We start from the raw sequence: 20515 nt of genomic DNA on the forward strand, positions 1-20515 counted from the left end.
TAGGGATAAGCCTTGAAACAGCAGGTTTCTCAATATCAGTGAAAGACTTGTCACAGCGCTTTGTCAATGGCTCCTGTGTGGCACAGTCCCTCCAACATCGTACCGAACCATCTTCTTGGTCCTACACCAAAGAGATAAGGGAACACCAGCCAGTTAAAAGTAGAATTTGACAGATTTGGTATAATCAATATGTATGTTTAAGAGTTCTAGATCCTCTGCTCCTTTGTGAGTTCATCCGTAAATGCAGCATTTCTCCAGGTCTGCAAGGAACATGATACCTGTCCTTTCATTTTGTTCTCTTTCAAGCTACAAAATAAGACTTCATATTAAGATTTTTTGGGGAGGGACAAACTGCTTGGAGCTTTGGCATAGCACTACCATGTACTGAATCCATTATTTTTCCAAATCACAGCTTCCCTTGGATTCTGTCACGGAAAAGCTGACACACCGGATAGACCAGGGAAGAAATTAGCTCATATGCAATCTGTTACCCTCTCTCTTCCTTTTATTTTTTTTTTATTTAGAGACACCTGAAGCAGATAAAAACCAGAGAACGGGTGTCAGATCCCCACTGGGTATAACCTGGCACAGCTCTGCTACAGTTACTGAGTAGAATGAGTCTATATATTGATACCTATTGAGAAGATATCCTGTGTATCTTAAAATATTAACACCAGAGTCAACATGAAATAAAAGAGAAAAGGGCTCTCACCTTATCTGTTCAGATCTCCAGCCTAATGAATGTATGACTTCCCTAACACACACACTTGCTAAAATGAGCCTAGCTGAGTCAGAGAGGTGCTGTGCCACCCATCTGCCCCTGCCGATCACCCTCGTCCTCCTGAACACACACCTTCTGCCCCAGAATATGCCTTCCTCTGCTACCATTCTCCTCTGTCAGGAAAATATTCTCCTGCACCAGAAGACGGCTTCCAAAAATCAGTTCTCTACCTGCATATTTTATTTGCAAGTAAAATGGTCCATATTCTGCTGTTCCTGACATCAACAGAAACCTGGAAGATTGCTGTTGAAGACAGCAGGACAGAACTAGGATGAGAATCAGTACTCTCCTCCCGCAGCTGAACTTGCAGCTTATTTTGGTAATATGTAATGTATGGTCTTGCTTTTTCTTGTGCATATTGTACTATATCATAAACACATTATTTATCTCTGGGAAACATCAGAACTCTTCTTCATCTTCTTCTTCAATGTTTATCATCATCATCCTCTGTGAGGTCAATCCATAGCTCCTTCCTCAAACAGAAGTGTCAAAAAATTGGATTTAGAGGAAATCACAGTCAAGTGCTATTTTGCCTGGCTGTCAGATGATGAGAAAAACCCTATGGTATTTACACATATAACAGCTGAGAAACAGACAGTGTTGGGTACTTTTTGAGGTAACTTACACAGCATTCTCTCTCCTAAGTGGAGGAGCCAGTTAAAAAGACAATTTCTACACTCTGAAAGGCTGGGGTTTGCAGCCTGGAATGGAGGATGAAGAACAGCAGCAGCGCTGTCCTCCACAGATCCAACAAAACCCACACAGTATAGGCAGGACCCTACACATTGCCCTCCACTGTGGAGTGCAGCTCTCCAAATCTGGCCCATTATACGCAGTATCTAGCTTCCTAATCTCTGTCCAGGACTAGCAGATGCTTACGAATCAAACTGAAGAAACTTTGGGAATTCTCAGCTGTGTCATACAGCAACAGAAATAATCCATAAGACTGGACACCCCTGAAAATCTCTGGCATGGATGTAGTCATTTCTAAAATCAGAGTGGACTGTGGTCAATAGCCTTTGGGGATTTCTGATGGGTTGGGAAAGTTTAACAAGCAGACATTCTGGGCAAAGGATTAAAATGCTTCTTTTATTACATACCAGGAATGAACACAAGGTGATACAACTCCATTCACTTAATGCTTTCTTGTTCCAGTCACACCTTTAAATGCTACTGGCCATCACCTAGAGATGTGCTTCCCTAGGATAAGCATTTTTCCCCTCCAAAGGTGGTTCCTCACAGTCAGATTTGAAGGACCATCCTGTCCCTCCTCTCGTCTCAGCCTCTGCTTCCTCTGGCAGCATTCTGGTGCAGATTTTCTTAGATAATACAGTTGCTTTAATGTTTTCAAACTAAAGACTTCTTAAATTGAAAAACAGTCTTTTGAAAACTGCCACATTTTACTTTTCAACATTTTTCATTTTTTGCAACATTTTAAATGCTAATTCTTTTATCAAAAAATGTTATTGGAACTGTTATCAAAATGGTTATAACTGTAGTAAACCCCCTCAGAACATGAAAAACAAATCCATTTTGAATGCTCTAAAACAGAAAAAGCATCAAAACCCCTATACTGAAAGGGTAAGTTGAAAAATACTTTACAGCCCAGCTCTTTGGAAAGGCAGGCAGTTAACCCACTCCTTGCTGTGTGCTTTCCCTCTCCTCTCTTCTCTGCAAAGACAAGCACTGAAATGAGGCTGGTGTTCATTCCCTTTCAACATGGACACAACAGACATTGATTTTTCCACAGCCTAGAAGCCTACCTACCTAAAAACCTACCAGCTAGAGTTTCTAAGGGGCTAGTTACTTACATGCACATGATTTCATGTACAAATTATGACCTACGCAGCTGAAAGACATTCTGAATGGACTGCTTTACCAGGGCACAGGGGGCTAAGGGGTCCTGGCCATATCCATACAACCACTGCTGCTGCATACACACCTCAGTGTAACTGCTTGAGTCTTTCCGCAGAGCTATTTAAACTGTAGGAACTAAGCCAAATTAATAGGAATTAGGAATCCTACTTGCCTTTTACCTCTAAAATGCCAGTGCTAGTGAATACTTGTATGCAAAATCAACAACAAAAAGGGAGAAAGTAAAACCCTTCTTGAGACATGAATTAAGATCTTTTTAATGGTCCTCAGCTGTCACAAAAGTCACTGCACTCTGATCCTTCTTCTCTCCCTTGTTTAAATGCTATCTGAGAGTACAGCCTTACAGAGGTTCAGTGTAACAGTGACCTTTTTAGTCATCATGTTGCATGGAGCCAATGATGGCTAAATCTCAATCCCCGGTTAATCATTTGCTCCTGCCAGCATGGTAAAGTACAGCATCCTGAATCTCCAGGACAGTTGTGTTAATGGAAAAAGAAAAAAAGTCAAGAGAGATGCTATCTGAGTCTGCCTGATGAGATTGCAGTTTGCAGACAACCCTGGCTTATCTTAGATGATGAACTATCAGGGATAAAGAAAATGCATCAAGTCTGTTTCCCCAAGACCTTGACTTGCTGGTGGTAGGGGAATATGAATAACATCTAGGCAGCTCAATACAGATTAAATGAGGAACTGGATAAGATCATGGTGTTAATGAATATTCACTTTTAAAATATCCTCAAATACCTAGTCCAATAACCACGCAATGCAAAGGATTAAGCTTCTGGTATGCGCTATTTTAGGACAGGTAAATTAAGGGTAAAATCAAGAACTCCATTCTATATGTAATGTGCATATGCAGACATACATCATTTTTTCTATGTGTATTTTTTTACAATGATACTTTTACATAATCAAAAACTATTATGTATCTCAAAATGCTTCACAAAGCTTGGTCACTATTGCAATTTCCACACATAGGAGGAAACTGTAATAAGTACTTTGCATAGTTTTGCTAAGAATATAAAACCAGAAAAAGGAAGATCCAGAAACAGATTCTCAGACCCTTTTCTCCTCAGATTCACAAACAAAAAGCTATGTATCAGTGATGTTAGCAGGAGACAATTTAGTAAGAAAGACATAAACAGAAATCTTGCAAAATGAAGACAAAATATTGTCCAACACGTCTGTGATCTCATTAAAATTATATATTCAATTTGATAACTGCTACTGAGAAACAAATTTTAAAACAGCTGGCTTAGGTATGCAAATCCATAATGTGTAGAGACATGCAAGGATTATTCATTTATGCAAATATGACTGTATTATATGTGCCTGAACAAGGTACTTTAATGTACTGCATTAATATATTGTATTATTTATCCTAAACAACATACTGCCTAAACAGTGAGTTGTTTGGGTTTTACACTTATATAGCTTTAAACACCAAAAAACCACACTGTAGAGCACCTAGCAGTGAAGGTGGGGTTGAGCTATGGTTCAGGCTTGCTCCAGTAGCAGGTTATGGACTGGAATTTCTTGGTGCAAAATTAGTGCAGAAGTTCACAATGAAATATTTTTCTAACAGAGTCAATGATACTTTAAGAAGCCCACAGCCACAGCCTGGATTGGAAAAATCTGCAGGACTGGGTTCACTCCACAGTGGTGGTTAGAAGAATACCATGACCTTATTACTGATGTATGACACTGCTCCATAATCTTTGAATGCTTTCTTTCAGAATCCCACTAATACCAATTTCAATTAAAAATTCCTCTTTCATTAAAAGCCCAGCTACAGAGTCATAATACAACAAACACAGTTCTAAGGCTAAAAACTTGGGAAGAGAGCATGATTTAGAATGTTTGCTTTCAGAGCCCCAGTCACCTACAGCTAAAATCCAGGACTATTTCTCATTCTACCTGCTATTCAAGCCACACTATTGAGTAAAGGAGAAATAACAGCAACTATTTTGGGAGCCTTCTAAATGGATTAATGCTCATGTAACCCAGGCTTTCAGAATGGTTCTAATGGCATAGCTGTGAGGTTTTGTTTGCATTTGTGTCCAAATCTTTTTATGACTAGCATTGGTTGGTCGAGAAATTTCCACTGAAGAGTAATTCATCAGAAGTAAACTATTTATACGAATTGTTCTATATTTGATTTTAAATAAAATATAATTCATTTAACAATAAGGCTTCAGGTTTCACTAAAAACATGTTTTGTCTGGAAAGCTTAATAAATAGTACGTACTGAAGTTTAAAATGTCAAATTTTGCAACTCTTGTAATGACATTGTTATACACATGATTATCAAAGGACATAAATGAGCAAGATTTGCTTTTAGTGGACCAACCAGTATAGAAAGATAAAATGCAAAACATAAGGAACGTAAACCCTATTCAGATCCAAAAGACTAACACCAGCTTTCAAAGCTACATGCAGGTGTAGACTAACAGCTCTGAATTTAACATTTTTATCCAATAAATTAGCCAATTTCAGGCAACAGGCTACCGCTACCTGTAGATCCATGGGGAGTGGTACTAGCAATAGCAATATGCTCTCTCCCTTAGTGAGACAGAGATAGCTAATTATTGCCTATAGGGTGTGAAGGAGTTCACAGGCAGCAGGATGTACGAAGAAATACAACATACTATAAATCAATATTGCTATACCAAGCCCGTGGTTTTTAGTCTAACAGTTACAAATTTTAGTTACAAAGATCTTTCTTTGAAACAGTTTTGAAGGGCTCTCTTGAGGATCAGGGCTGATAGGTTAGAGTGGCTATTTGTGAAAAATGTTCTCCCACTGTTAACTGAATGTTTCTATTTATTGAATGTCTGTGTGAGTTCATTGCGGTAAGTGGCAGGTTTCTGGCCTCACCAGCTTTGGTTCCATGAGGGCCTTTGCAGCACTGGATGACTTTACAAGACTGGTCCATACTCCTGACTAAGCACGTGTTAAATCCAGGGCTTTGAATGCTTTTACCGTGAGTGACTTTTGCGACTATAAAAACCAGGCCATCTGTGTCTTGGTTTTGTTGAATAAATTGTGTTTCTGCTGATGAATTTAGAAAGGTTGCTGTAGAAGTAGTCTGAGGACTACAGGCATTTTAGGGAATGAATAAGTTTTGGGAAAACATCTTTTAATGATGTTATTTTTTTCCTAAAAAAATTTAGTGGTTTTCTGTTCAAGTTTCTGCATATGGTGTTAAGTCATAAGCAAGTGTATACAATAGGCATGTTTGTGCACAGAGAAAAGGGTATAGTGTTATGTTGCATCAGGTGCTTTGATGTTTCACATAAAGATATGATCTATCTCCCTTCAGCAGTAGCTTTTGAAAGAAGATACTTGGAGTGACCTTCTCTGAATTCCTTGAAATAACCAGCTCAACATTTTCAAAATTTTGGAGTTTCAACCCATATCATAGATGGAAAAAAAGAGATTTTGAATAAACAGGATGGGACAGCTCTTCATTCTCTGTATCTTACTGTACAAACATCATTGGTTACAACAACAAAGGTAAGTCCTTTCCACCAAGGCCTTAAGTTCCCTGGCATTTCTTTTCTGCTGCTGAGAGGGCCAACTGCTAGACAAATAAAAGAGATCAATAGAGATTGTCATCCAGGGTTGGTACAATGCATACGAATGTTCTGCACACTACCTTAGCTGAGGCTGAAACTAGGATCCACATGTCAGAGATGCTTCTTTAGAAACACAGGTGCAGACTGTGCCAGTAAGGGAACTGAGGACCTCTAGCCAGCAGGGAGCATGGTGCTAGCACAACAGACTGTCTTGATACAAATGTCTTCTAGTTTTTAATGACAAAAGTAAGATCAGGCTGGTTATGCCTCACAAGCCTCTAGGAAATAAGCAAGTATTTCAACTCCCCGTTATCACCTGGGAGTTTAGCAAATGCAGAGGTGAAGCTGTGATTTGTCTACAGCTACATCAGAAAGCAGCGTCAAAACAAGACACATACCCAGCAGCTGTTGCTTCCGTATTCCTTGTTTAGACCACTGTGCCTCTTTCCATGTGGAATATTCTTATCTGAAAGCTGCTCTTTGAGAGGCTTACACTAGTTGAGATGAAAACACCAAATAAAAAGAGCTTAATTCTATGCGTTATAGACCGTAACTGAAACACTATGAGCAGCTGCTGTTTGAAAGTGGACACAACAAGCTTAATGTCTATGCAGTTTAGAGGCAGAAGAGAAAACACTTCTGGCAGCACTTAGGATGGCTGAGGCTGGTTTTACTACACACAAATTCACACAAATTCAGCTTTTCTGCAAAGCAATATGTAGTCTTTTTCTCACACACATTATTTTTCCAGTCATCAGAAGTAACTCATGCAGGTTAGTATTACAGAAAGTGTTACAGCTGCTATATACATAAGTATCCCCAAATATATGTTGTTTTTCTTCCTGGAAATACCATTTGAGGAAACTGGAGCATTGCATACATGCGTCTTGCTTTCCTGGAGATCTACCTTTCCATTGCATATGCACAGTTCAATGCTATAACGCATGTGCAGTGAGCTAAATATTCCAGGATGACCTACTGCACATACACTGTGTCAACAATCTGCCCACAAACAGTAAATCATAAGCATTTGAGACACATTAGACTCAAGGTACATGAATAGATTAATCATGCTGGTCAATGCTTCTTGGTAGCATCAGACTACCTGGCATGTGCCTCCCTCCCTGTGCACATATTTCTGTGAGGAAATTTTAGACAGAAACACAGCAATGCCACCAGCTAAAACCAATGTGAAAGGTGCAGTGGACCAGATACCATGAGTACCAGGTTGTACTGTCAAGTTTGACTTTGTGCATAGCTGCATTCAGACAGCCTAAATTCCATTAACCTCCAAAGCCTATTAATTAGCCACCCTGATGGCCTGAAATGAAGGGGCAGACAGCAGCAAACACAGGGATTTCAGCAGAACTTGGGCTGCTTAAGTGTGACAACAGTTTCTGATTCAGCAAACTGCTTTCCTTCTTCATGTCCAATTTTTTCATCTTAGAATAAGAAATACAAAAACTGGTTGCTTGCCCTCTCTCAGTGTTGTGATACTCCTAAGAAGCTACATAAAATGCTTTGAGATAGCAGCATAAAAATAACTAAGCAAAAAGCATAAAAAACAGTCACTAATAACCAATGTCTTTTGAAATAATAACAAGGATAAAACTGCAACGAGTCACTTTCTCAGTTCTTTGCAGCATAACATTATCACCATTTGTGAGGTCAAAGAAAAAAAAACTACAACTCTCCCTTGGGATATACAATTAAACATATCAAAGAGGTTATTTGTGTCCATCTGTAGCATCTGGCACTGGCCGTGGCCAGAGACAGAATACCAGACCAGATGGACCAATGTGCATGGAAATTCTTATCATCTTCTGTGATTAATTTCTTCCTTCAGGTTGGATATGTCTCTTCTAATTGTGTATCAGCATCTAACCAAAATTGGTGCTGACATATCATTGATTGTACTATGACTTTATCTGCAGCTCAGCATTCTGGGACAGTTCAGTCCCTTGCTTACTTCAACTCTAATGCAGGATTTCTTTATCAGTGAATTTCTACATTCACTCATACATTTTCCAAGCCTTGTCCTCAGAGATTACTGACAGAATCCATGATTCAACTGTAATGTGAACCAAAAATCTTTTGTAGTTCTGAATCTTTGCTGCTGTAAGACTGTAACCTACAAGACTGTAGACTGTAAGACTCCAAATAATGTTCTAAAAGTACAGTCTCATCCATGAATTTATAAAGGCTAGGTTTGCAAAGCAGAAGCCTACAACCTCCCCACAAATTTTTTTGAATGACTGCACTGTTTTTCTATGATTCATTCAAACACATGCAGAACAAAGAGGATGTGAACAGCGAAGACAGAAATCTTGTCTTTTACAGGAGCCATTCATTTCATTTTTGTTTCTTTGCCTGAAGATGATATCAACAATAATAATTATTTTTATAATTATTTTATTTATAAATTACTTATTTTATAAATAATTAGAAACCATTAGCACTGAGCCATAAAATGATGACATTGCATTGTCACATCACATCAGGGAGTCTGCTGCTATATTTTAAACTTCTTCACTAACTAGGACTTCAGTAAACACAATCAAGTTCAGCAACATGAAGGCCAGGGACTGAATCAGTGTCTCTAGAAGGCACCTTTATATCCTGGAAGGTTAAAGAAAAGGGTTGCTGTAGAATGGTGGCTCAGGTTGTGAAATGGGATAAAAGAAGAAACAAAGAGCTCCTGCAGACATGACCGCTTTGTCTTTGTCAGTATTTAGAGGGAAATAACCTCCACACACAGCCCGTAGCCCTTTCTTGAATCTAAAGTCAGCTTCCCTATGGACATAAATTACGCATAATCCTAAACCTCGGCAGAAACATAAAAAAACAGATGCTGCTTGTGAAGAGAAGCAAGCTTCCCTGAGGAGAAATACTACACATATCCCTATGCACACACACAGCGGTGCCCCAGTAAAAATGCCAACTGTTCAGACACTGCATGTGAACAAACTGCTCCTCTTTTGTCTCCTGTTGTGTAACAAGGGAGTGCAGGCAGAGCAGGCACACACTCCAAGGCACCACTGCAGACTTCAGTACAGCCCAGCTTTTACCTGGGCCTGCCCCAGTGACCTTCTTAGCAATACAAACAAAGCATTGCATAGCTCTTCCCATGGTGATCTGCAGCAGAATCCACCCATTCTCCCTCCACAGAAAATGCATTTTTAAAAAAGTGTCTGGACTCTTTAGACTGTAGGCAGTATGCTAAATATGCTAATTCCTTGTTCCAGATATTTGCAGTAAGACTTCCAAGAGTACAGGCAATGGTAATAAACAGACAGATGAATAGACAGACAGATAAGCCAAATGAGTATTTCAATCATCGTGGTAACTGGATTTGTAAAAACATATGGAATACTTTGAAGTCTAAGTCCAAGGTCAAAACTGTGTGTGGCTAAAAGACCATTGTAAACTAAACATCAGCAGCACTGGGTTCTGGTGGGCAAGTTGCAGACCCTCCAAGCCTTCTGTGGAGCACCTTCAACCTCCTCAGCTCAGATCAAGAGGAGCCAGCAGGGCAGCCCTGCTGCTGAGCTCTGAAACTGCTCCTTCCTTTCCTGTTTCTTTAGTATATTTTTTCCTTCTTCTTCAAGCTGTCTGTGTCTTTTTGTTGAGAACTACTTGGATCTTTAATGGTTCTTCTGATAATCCTTACTTCCTTTACTTCTGATCAAAGAGAAAGAAAGAATGGGAATTGTACCCTTGAGTGATTTACACTTCAGTTTAATTTCCATCTCCCTCCTCTCCCCCCTCTTCTCTCCCTTGCTAGGAGAATCACCTTGATGATCGTGTTCACAATTTCTGGTAAAATTAATTGATTGAACAGTTGCAGACAACACCTAACTTGTGACAGAAACAGAAGACAGTGAACAGGGACACTGAAAATAGAGACTAGGCTGATGTGGTCATCTCTTTGGGTCACTGATGTAAAAAATCATCCCAGATTTCTGGAACCAGGGAAGAGAAATGCATGTCCATAATGCTTCTTGAAGCAGTAAATGAAACCATCATGAGCAGCAGAGAATCATTCGCTCTCAGAAAAAAATGACTGAAACAAAACACTGAATTTAACCACGCAACCCAGACATTCCCCATTTTTCTGTCACTGTCTTCTTGGGAAAAGGATCAATATTTCTTTGCAGAACTGGCTGCATAAAAAGGCTGATCTTCCTGGGGCATGATAAGGATGAATTCTCAGGACTTTATCCAAAAAATGCACCAGGAGCCATGGCACTGTGATGGTCCCTAAATTCAAAGGACCAAATGTTCTGGCTGACATTCAAAAACATATTTCGGGTATGTTGGGAAAGAACAGTAACAATGCAGTGCTTTTCATTTCAGATGGGTTATATCAGAATCTAAAGAGATTTAAATACTCATCAGATTTCTGCACTACAGCATCGGAAAACTGAAACACATGGGAGTATATTATGTACTCCTAAAATTCAGCATCCAGTATGTCAAGGTAAGTCAGTGGCAGAGCTAGGGAAAAGGTTTAGGGATTCTTGCCCTCACTTCTGCTCCATGCTGCTGGTGAGAAAAAGTCCTCTTTAGCATTGTCCATTGCCACACGGGATATGGCTTCACTGACACCGGTGGCAAAAGTTCTCACCATGGAATGCACAGAAGGCTCAGGTTTTCACCATTTCTGTAGATCAGTTATCCAGTAGGACAGGCTGCTATTTGAGCCAGGACAAGTAGCCTGAGTCTATGGCTTGTTAAGTAGGAATCAACCTGTCTAGAATAATAGTGACCTGAAATGAAATAAGCATAGATATACACTACTAGCATTCATCCAAGCAGAGTTTGCCACTGTTACCTACAATTACAAGACATATTCTTTTTTTTCTAAGCCAATACACATCAATTCTGGAGAACAGGCACACCCACCTGTTCTGCACCTTACTCTGCTCCAGGCTACCGCCAGCATGGTGTATTCATAGTAGCTAGTGTCAGAAAAGAGACAACAGGTAAAGGGATGCATGCAGATAATTTTTCTCCAGAATCTCCATAGGAAAAAAAAAGTTAGAAAAAAAAGACAGTAAGAATTCCCTGCTCTGTTTCTCTTCTTCAAGCCTTATAAGGTGCTGAATGAATTTCTCAAGGAAAATTAATTTCTTTTCCTATTCCTTGCCTTTAATGAACTGCCTCTGAATGCATGAGGGCACAGGAAGGAGAGCAGACTCTGTGGTGAGATAATAAAAAGTATAAAAGCATTCAAAGCCATCATTATCTTGCAAACCTACACTGACGGAAATACGCTGGACTTCACATGGGGGGCAAGATCAGGGAAACTTGGAATAGCTTTAGCATTCATTACTTAACTGCAAAGAATAGATGATATTGGGGAAACAGAGACCCTCCTGCAATCCTACAGAGAGGTTACAGAAGCAGATGACCAGATGTAGGCCACATAAACCTAAGATTTCTCTAGGTCCTATCCAGGCCACCAGCATTCCTAAACACTGCACTCAGTGGACATCAGCAAATTACAAACTCTTTTGTGAAAGCCCAGGACATGATAATTATCACTACCCTAATCAGAATATGAGAAAAGCTAAGACTGGCTATCATTAGACAAATAAATCAAGCAGAACAAACAAGGGAAAAAAGAAAATGCCAGGTTTTTACCTACTATTTCCACTTTCACCTTACCAAATACTAAAAGAGCCACAGTGCTTGTAGGTCAGAAAATGTGCCTACGGAACTACAAGCTCCAATAGCCTTTGGAGTGAAACTGCCTCAGATAATCACCAAAACTCAGGGAAGTTACACAAGATGAAGTACAAGAAATCAAATAAAAACAGGGATTCCTGAGTGTTCAGCCAGACAGTGAGAATTTTTCCAGAGTGGACAGCCAAGTGGAGACCTTGCAGAGCTGATTTTCTTTTCATAGTCCAGGCCACAAAATAACTGAACCAAAATTAAGCAGACAATTTTTTTTTAATTATTTTTCTTTTCTTTGAAAACACTGGCATTTCTTCAACACTCTCAGGTCAGTTCTTGTTTTAGTTGAACATGTTCACTTGTCCTGCAGAAGGCAGGAGACCTCTAATGATCTTGCAACATTTGCTAGTATGTGCATGCTTAAGAGGCCAGCTTTCCTGCTTGACAAAATGAGTAGTGCTGAAAGGTTTCAGGTTTAATAAACATTGGTAAACTTGGCTTTGCTAAATCCATGTTTATGTATGCTCTGTAGATGAGATATGGAAAAACACTACTAATGACCAGCATGCTTGATACATACTTGTCAACTGTTGTGTTCTCTCCCTTAGCTACCCTGTAACTGCCTTCACAATACTATTTGGGAAATTTCCATACTCTGCTGCTTTGCCCTTGTTCTATGGTTTCTAGCCTTCACAAACGGTGGAAGACATTAGTGCACTGAACATCTGGTAGCTGAAACAGCAAACCTGCAGAGCCAGCTAGACAGAAACATTTCCAGACATCATCCCTGTAAGATCTCCAGTGGCTGGGGTCATTAAGCAAACCAGCTGGAGGAGGAGCAGCAGGCTGCTGTAACTGCAGGATCCAGCCACGACTGGGAGTCATGAAAACCTTCTACCGGTTCTATGAAGAAGACACCAAAGGGTTTACCACACATGTCCATACAATCAGTTGATGTCAATCAGCATGATTTTAAAGATCAAACTGTAGGAGAAAACAAACTTCACTTCTTATCCCTTTTCAATAATTTGATCTGCTTAATGTAGATATGCTGAATTTGTTCTAAATTCAAAAACATGTTCCAAGGATAGCATGGAGACAGATTACTGTGCAGTTAAGTGGAGCTTGGCCTGTTCACTAGAAAGGAGAGCCAGTCTGATGGCACTCTTCCTGAGCCCTTTAGAAAACAAAGTCTTCCCTGATTCTTTACCATGTGGTACTCACAGAATAAGCAAATAGTCGTCTAACATTTTTCTGAGTCCTTCACCCTTTCCCTTGGGCTTCCACAGACACAACGTCCTCTATAGACTGTGAAATACTGTACACTTTCCCATTTTCCATCATCGAGAATGCAGAGAGGAAAGGTGTAAAACTAAGAGATGACAAAGTAAACTTTGTCACCAGATCAATTTAGTAATGTCCTTTATCAGCCTGCTATTCATGCTTAGCAACCACTACAGCTCACACCAACATCATTTTAATTTTAATACACCATGCTGAAAAGCAGCCTAAATATACATCCCCAGATCTAAAGTGTATAATCTGTAAACTACAGTAACAGGCAGATCATTTACATTTGTTTCTTATGTAGCAAAAAACACAATTTACACCCAAAGCATATAATTATATTCAAATTCTAAAAGACAAGTGTCCGAGTACTTTAAATTCATAGCTTAGGGGAAAGTCACTCGGGGTATAAGTAGTTACATTTTAATGTGCAAAACCAACACACACAGAGTGCAAGAGAAGTAATTTGTGAAAGTGTTGAGAGAGCCATGGTGAATCGTAGGCCCCTGGCTCTGGCAGCTTCCTGGAATTTAGCACAGCCAGCACACCAGCCGAAATGTTCTCCTTGCTCTTTCAGAAACACCGATGCTGGCATTTGGCATTAGAGCCTGTCCAGGCTTTAAAACCATGAGGGAAAACACTACTGACATCTATGTCCATAATTTGAAAGTGTCTTACATCTCCTTCAAGGACAGATCAAAGCAGGCTGCTCTTATAAGTTGCTCCAACATCCAAAGACCAAGAGGACTATTGGGGTTACATGTACTCCTGTGGCTCTCAACCAGGTATCTCAAAGCACACAGGTGCACCAGGACTGTTCACCTCATCTAGAAGATAAACAGTTTTCGTTTCACAAATGAAGCAAAGTTAGGAAGAAAGGTAATGTTTCGCCAAGGTCATACAGCAAATCAGAGCCACTGGTCAACAGCTTGTCTTCTTGTGTACAGTGGTTATACAGAAGACACAAAAAAATAGCTTTTTCTCTCTAGTGCAAGTAACCTTTCATAGTTATCAAAGCCCACCAGAACAACAGAAATGCAAAACCAAAAAATGTCTGCTAACCAATACAGGACTGTCATCCTGGGCAACCACACAGAAAGGCAGCCTTCTTAAGGTACAGCACATGGAAATGGAGAAAACAGAACGGCCAGCCCATGTACTTCCCAAACAGAACTTCTGTTCCTTGCACTTAGAAGCTCTAGCTCTTTATTGGTTACCTTCTGTATGGCAAACCATGGAACTTCCCCACTGCCAGCTTGAGACTATCCCGTCCTTGTCAATATTCTCACCTTAAATGACCTAGGTACATTTTCCTGCTTCTAGGGAGAAAGAAAGGAATTTTACGTAACAGTAAGGAATTTGGAGCTTTGAACAGCATAACATGTAATAAATCAGTGACTACTGTAGCACTGTTCAAGCCCATCTTTTTATGTCATGGAAAAACAAAAAAACAAAACAAAAAAAGAAGAACAAAACAAACAAAAAAACAACAAAATATTCCACAAGGAAAACTGGTCAACATCTTTAAGGAAAATTTCTGCCATTTCTAATGCAGAAATATTATAAAAAGTAGCATTCTCATTCTGCAGCATTCTGACAGCTAGTTTGTGTCACATAACCCAATATTCTTTACAACATCTATACAGAGCATACAGGAGGCTCCTTCATCTATCTTTGAAACGCAGTCACCTCTGCAGTAGAATGTGGCAGATGCTCGACAAGTCAGGGCTATATTACCCAAAAGCAGAAATGACAAAGGGAAGAAGAAACCTCTCTCCAGTGTAAACTGCAAAGGAAATACAAGGAGAAAGAAAGCCCTGATCTAATTCTGAATCAGGACTAGCATTCCCACTTTTGCAAAATGTGCTATGAGATACTGAGCAAGCACAAAGTAGCTATCAGAAGAGATTTTTTTTTTAAACACACATCTTAAGAGACTACCTCCAGCAGCACAGGTCTGAGCAATGTTTCAAAGAGCACAGGGACATACATTAAATCAGAATGACAGAACTCAACATTAACATCAGGCTTCTCATGTCCCAGATCTCATAAGATCATTGAAATCTCCCAGGATCAAGTACCAGGTGAACAGGCTAAAGCTTCGATTTTGCAGATCAACACAAACTCTTCCAAGTTGGGAACAGTTAATACTGTGATACAGTTAATACAGAATGAGAAATCAAAGCACCTGATCAGATATTGTTTTATATAAAAGCATGTAAAGAGTAAGTCAAATAGCAACTTTGTTTTGAAGAAACAGCCTTTGCATAAGCCAGACTTTTCCTATGTTGAGCAACTGAACGCTGTGCTTTCTCAGAAACATTACAGAAGGATGGGGGAGCTGGGGCGCAAAAAGCTCACTTATGATCACTTGAACACCCTACAAGGGACTAGTGAGTTCTGATGCTTAGATTGCTAAGAAATAGCCAGCTTGAGACAATTTAAGCAGACTCCACCTTTCTTTAAAAATATTAGTCATTGTTAATGTCTCTGAGGAAGGGAACATAAACATTCAGGCATACAGAATCACTAGTCTTTGCAATAAAAAATCAGGCTTCATTGTTGATAGGAGACTAGAAGCAAGCCGCAGAAACTAGACAGACTTCTAACTTTTCACCTTGTTAGAGCTGAACTGCAACCCTAATTTCAGCTCTGAATGAAGTTAATTTTACTGGATCACTGACTGCTCTGTACAGAATGATATTTTTCCCTTTTGTTAAAGCTAACAACCTTTGCTCAAACTAATCTGATGATGAAGGAACAGGGAAGGTCCTGCTTGGTACCTGTGAATGGGCAGTGCCAAAGACTGGGAATTAGTTTTCTGTTTTATAGAAAAGGTGTGATTGCAGTAACAAAGACACTTGAGATGAGGAATGGGTCACAGTGGAGGAGCAGCAAGGAACAGGATATATGTATTATAAAGATACACTGTCATGGCTGTGTGTGGCAAGCTTTGACACTGGTCTGCAGAATACCTGCCTTATGGAAACTCTTCTCATTTGTCTAAGCAAGCATTCATTCCCATTTGCTAATATAAAAAAAAAAAAAGATGTAAGAGGTGGAAATGCTTTATATAAATGACAGAACTTCTAAGAATCATCTAAGTCCTGAGAGTTACTCCTACAGGATTTGGTGACTGCTCACTGCCAGTCCTCATGACAAGCCTCCACTTTTTGCTGTGACTTGTGCAACAGCCTGAGCAAGCCTAGTTCCCATAAAGGGAAACCAAAAGAGAAACACTCCCATGCCCACTACTTCTCCCACAGCTGCCCCCGCACAGCAGCAGTCCGAAGGCTGGGGCAATCTGCATGAGGTATCACACATCGCCTCTGTGCACCCCCACTCCCCATCCATTAGGCAGGGCCAGAGAAAAAACAGCTGGAGGAGAAAAGAAGAAACCAAATTAATGAATTCATCACTAAGACAAAACATGCACAAATATCTTCATTTTATCTGTCAACCAGAGATATGCATTATTCATCAGCTGAGGCAATGAGGACATGGAATAAGGGGCTGTGAAGCCACTGCTGCAGGCTCTGGTGGAGCAGCTGACCCAGCAGGGTGCTAAATAGCTAAGAGGAGACAGGAGGATTCAGCACTTGTAGACTTTCAATAAACACGGTCCCAACTTTGTTTCACAGCTGAATTTTCTTCCTCCCTTTGTCCCACAGGCCTTTTGTGAAACAAAGAGGAATTGTTGGTTTCCTGTTCTGCTGTTCAGGGAGAAAGAGTCTGCAACTCCAGGAAGGTCCTCACATGGAAAAAAGATTTCTTGTGACTTGCTGAAACCCCCTGCCTGGCCAACCTTACACCCCTGCTGACAGAGAGACAAACTTGTTACAAAGACTTTCTCCTTGAGAAGATGTGTTGTGCCAAGTTTTACATTTGCAGGTTGCAGCTCAGCTACCAGAAAGCACTAGAATTAACTCTCATAACACCAGCCGGGTAACAACGGCCAGATCCTGCTTCTGTTCAAGTTAAGCCACAGACGGTTTTCCACTGATTTTAAAGGAACACTAAACAGACTCCAAATGAGTGTTCACTGCTTCAGAGACATTTACTTGTGCTCTGTGCTAGATACTAATCTGCTTCTTCAAACAGATTGAAACCCACTGGGATATAGAAGAAAAAAGGAAAATATGGTTAAATACAAGACCAAGTCCTGGTGGTACTGCAAGACTAGGAAGCAGCAGAGCAGGGTGGCCAGGATCCTGACCTGATTCCTTCTGAAACCTGTATGAACATAGCACCAAGTGGAGCAGGAGTCAGAATGAGGTATTTATTTCCTTCTCAAAACAAAAAAAAAAAAATCCCAGGAAACACAGGGAGTGCATGGTCTCCCTGGAATCTGATTCCTCAGCACTGTCATGGATCCAAATTCCAAGGGCCTCTGTTGTGCAACAGTGAAAGAAACACACATGTGTTTACAGGACCAGCTGTCTTTGTGGTTTCTTTTTTCCCTCCCCCTCTCCCCTTATTCATGGCCAAGGGGGGTTCCATGCCAGCTTTGCTGGATGGCATGATTAATAAAGGAAAAAATATCAGGCTGCCTTATATACCAGCCTAAGCTCCCCAACCTCTCAATTTCCCTTGATTCCTTACTGTAATGAGAACATAGGAAAAATGCCCATCTCTCCTGAAGTTTGTAACAGCTTTTGCCCAGGGCTCTTAAATGAGGCTCTGCTGGGCTTTCAGGACAGATGGAAAAGTCATCAAGGAGAAAAGAACTATCATTTCCTGACCAGAAAGCAGGCTGTAGACTCTCCTGCAGACTACTGCCTGCCTTTTACACCAAGGCTAACCACTATCATATTTTGTGACATCCTTCTCTCTCCTCACAAGTGACCTATGAGTCAGATTTTGCTACCTCCTTCCATCATAGGAACACTCAGATACAGAAGCTGGGCTGTTGGAAAGTGTTTGGGGCAGGGACTGGCTGATCCCTCACATCCCTCATGTTAGCACAGTAAGGACTCTCTCACATGGTCCTTGAGTATTGCTGCAAATAACAAGGCTCCTGCTGCTAATGATTAATAAGCCATAACTGAGTCTCACATGGGTGGTGCTTAACAGATGGTCTTGATGTCTGGCATGGCACTGGTTCCCTTCCCATGTGGGGCCTGAATGTGTTCAACTTGTTTTTTTGGGGGGTGAATATAAAATTTGGGATAGAAGTGGGAAATTGATAGGCTGACAGGTTGTTGCCACTTGTGCCTGCAGAACTGGTTGTGCACCTCCAGCTCGACCCCTTTTACCCAGCACAATTTCAGTTCCAAGCCCTCTCCTCTGCAGCATGGTGCTGTTCTGCAGCATCCTGGACTCTCCCTCCCACACCGCTAGAGCACTGTCAACCTGCCCTGCTGTGCTCCCACCAACCTCTTCCTGTGCCTTCCAGCAGCTCTGCTAAAGCACCTCCTGCTAGAGCAGCCCTGCTCTCTTGGTGCTCAGTTGTGACCCACAACATCTGCCACTTGGCTTTATTCCCGTGCCTGTTCCCTCTCCAGTGCACCTCAGCTCAGACCTGCAATACTAGGCTCCTTCTACAACTCTGCTAGGGTACCTATAGCCTTAACTGGAGGTCCATTCATTACTGTGCCATTTGAACTCTTCAGACTGCTCTGCTGGTCATCCAAGCACTTATCTGTGACACTCCAGTTTTCAATATCCTTGTAACAGTGACACAGCCCTGCCAGTACATCCTCCTAGCACCTACTGCAGCCATGTCATGCAGCATTTCAACTGTCCCAGGGCTCTCCCCTCCCTTTCCCTCTCCTTGCAAGTGGTCTTCTCCCTCATTTCTGACACCAGTTCTTCTTTTGGTCCTGCACAGATGTGCTTTGGCAGCTGAGTGCTCCTATGATGGAAGGCCAAAACTGATCCAGGCCTGCAAAGAAAGGGCCAGGCCCTGGCCTGCCTGCTTGATGTAGCTGAAGCTAAGGGACACAGGAGAGAGAAGAAAGTGGAGATGAGGGTGCCTACCATGTCAGCCAGGCCTAGGCCAACTCCTCTTAAGGTGGGCAGATTCAGGAAAGCTGGGCAGGAGACAGTGCTGGTCCAGCTGCTGAGCATTGCTCAACATTTCAATGACAAGATACTGACAGGTGTCCCCGTGCCCCTTGGGGTCCCTCAGACCCATTCTTTCCCTTCTCCCTGCTGCCCAAGTAGAAACTCACTCCCTACAATTTCCTGCCCCTGGGTTTCCTGGGAAGCAACTGCCGGGCACTAAACAGAGAGCCGGGAGCAGGTGTAAGGAGACCTCACCTTTACCTTTGTGTGCCCTGAGCCACCCTCCAACTTCACCCAGGAAAGCTGGGAGCGAGGGAGCAAGCAGCGGGTCACGGCCCTACCGCACAGGGGCGGCCGGCGGGGAAGACGCGCTGCTGCAAGAACTATATCAGCCGCTACGACTCCGTCAAGGACGGAAGCCAGGGAGTTAGTGATGCTCTCTCGGAGGACCCCCAGCCCCGAGAGAGACTTGAGACCCAGACTTGAGAGCCGGTGCCCTCTACACGCCCTGAGGCGCTCAGCGCTGCCCCCTGGATGGAGTGGCCCAAGCCCGCACCGGCACCCCCCAACTCCGTCCCGTTGGAGCGCGCTGCTGGGGTGGGGGGGGGGGGGGAGAGAGAATTGGCTCTGGAAGCAGCTCGTCTTCAACCCCCAGCTATGCTCGCGGAGGGGGCAGGGGAAGAAAGCGGAGTTAATGGGGAGGGGAGCTAACGGCAGAAATATGAGACGCTGCGAGGACCCCCCCCACCCCGGAGTCACAGCCATCGTCCCTGTTCCCCCTCTGCTGCTCCAGCTGCTCTGCAAAAAGGTTAGAAAGAAACAAGAGTGGGAACCCACCGTGTCCTCCTCGGAGGGAGACAGGGGAGCGGTAGATAGAGATAGGCACAGAGTGGTGCTTGCTGCCGTGGAAGTGATGCTCATACTGAGCCTGAGATACAGACGAGGAAGAGGAGGCAGAAGAAGCCACGTTAGAGGAACTCCACACAGAGCTGACGATACATCCCCAAAAGAGGGAGCACATCCACAGGGTCCAGGCGGGGCGGCGTCCCGGGCAAATGCTGGGGTTTATTCTCAGGTACATGGTCAAGGCACAAGACACCTACAGACGGGCAGTCTGAATTCCAGCCAGAGAGAGAGAATAAGGTTCATGATGCCAGGGGACCCATGCTAGCAGAAAGGAGAGTCGCTTCCGAGGCTCTAGGGCTGGCGTGCGTGTTCAAAAGGCAAAGAGAAGGTGTCTATGCGAGAGCGAGCGCAAGGAGGGAAGGGGAGGGAGGGGAAAGGTTAGTAACCACACACAGAAGAA

At 42.1% G+C, this 20515-nt stretch overlaps 1 protein-coding gene across 12 annotated transcripts in view; it reads right to left on the reverse strand.

The window, feature by feature from the left end:
* NRXN3 (neurexin 3) overlaps positions 1 to 20515 on the reverse strand; it is a 962180-nt gene that overhangs the window by 357636 nt on the left and 584029 nt on the right. For 4 of the 12 annotated variants that reach the window (XM_005148864.3, XM_005148867.3, XM_031048777.2 and 1 more), the window contains exon 1: positions 20047 to 20363. The exons of 6 other annotated variants lie outside the window; for them this stretch is intronic. In XM_005148864.3, coding sequence (XP_005148921.1) covers positions 20047 to 20290 — 244 coding nt within the window. In that variant the 5' untranslated portion in view covers positions 20291 to 20363. Of the gene's footprint in view, positions 1 to 20046; positions 20405 to 20515 lie in introns of those variants that run through there. 2 more of the 12 variants (XM_005148868.3, XM_013129028.3) reach the window with 1 other exon arrangement.

This window comes from Melopsittacus undulatus, chromosome 4 (assembly GCF_012275295.1).
Source record: "Melopsittacus undulatus isolate bMelUnd1 chromosome 4, bMelUnd1.mat.Z, whole genome shotgun sequence".
In the NCBI taxonomy this organism is placed as follows: domain Eukaryota; kingdom Metazoa; phylum Chordata; class Aves; order Psittaciformes; family Psittaculidae; genus Melopsittacus; species Melopsittacus undulatus.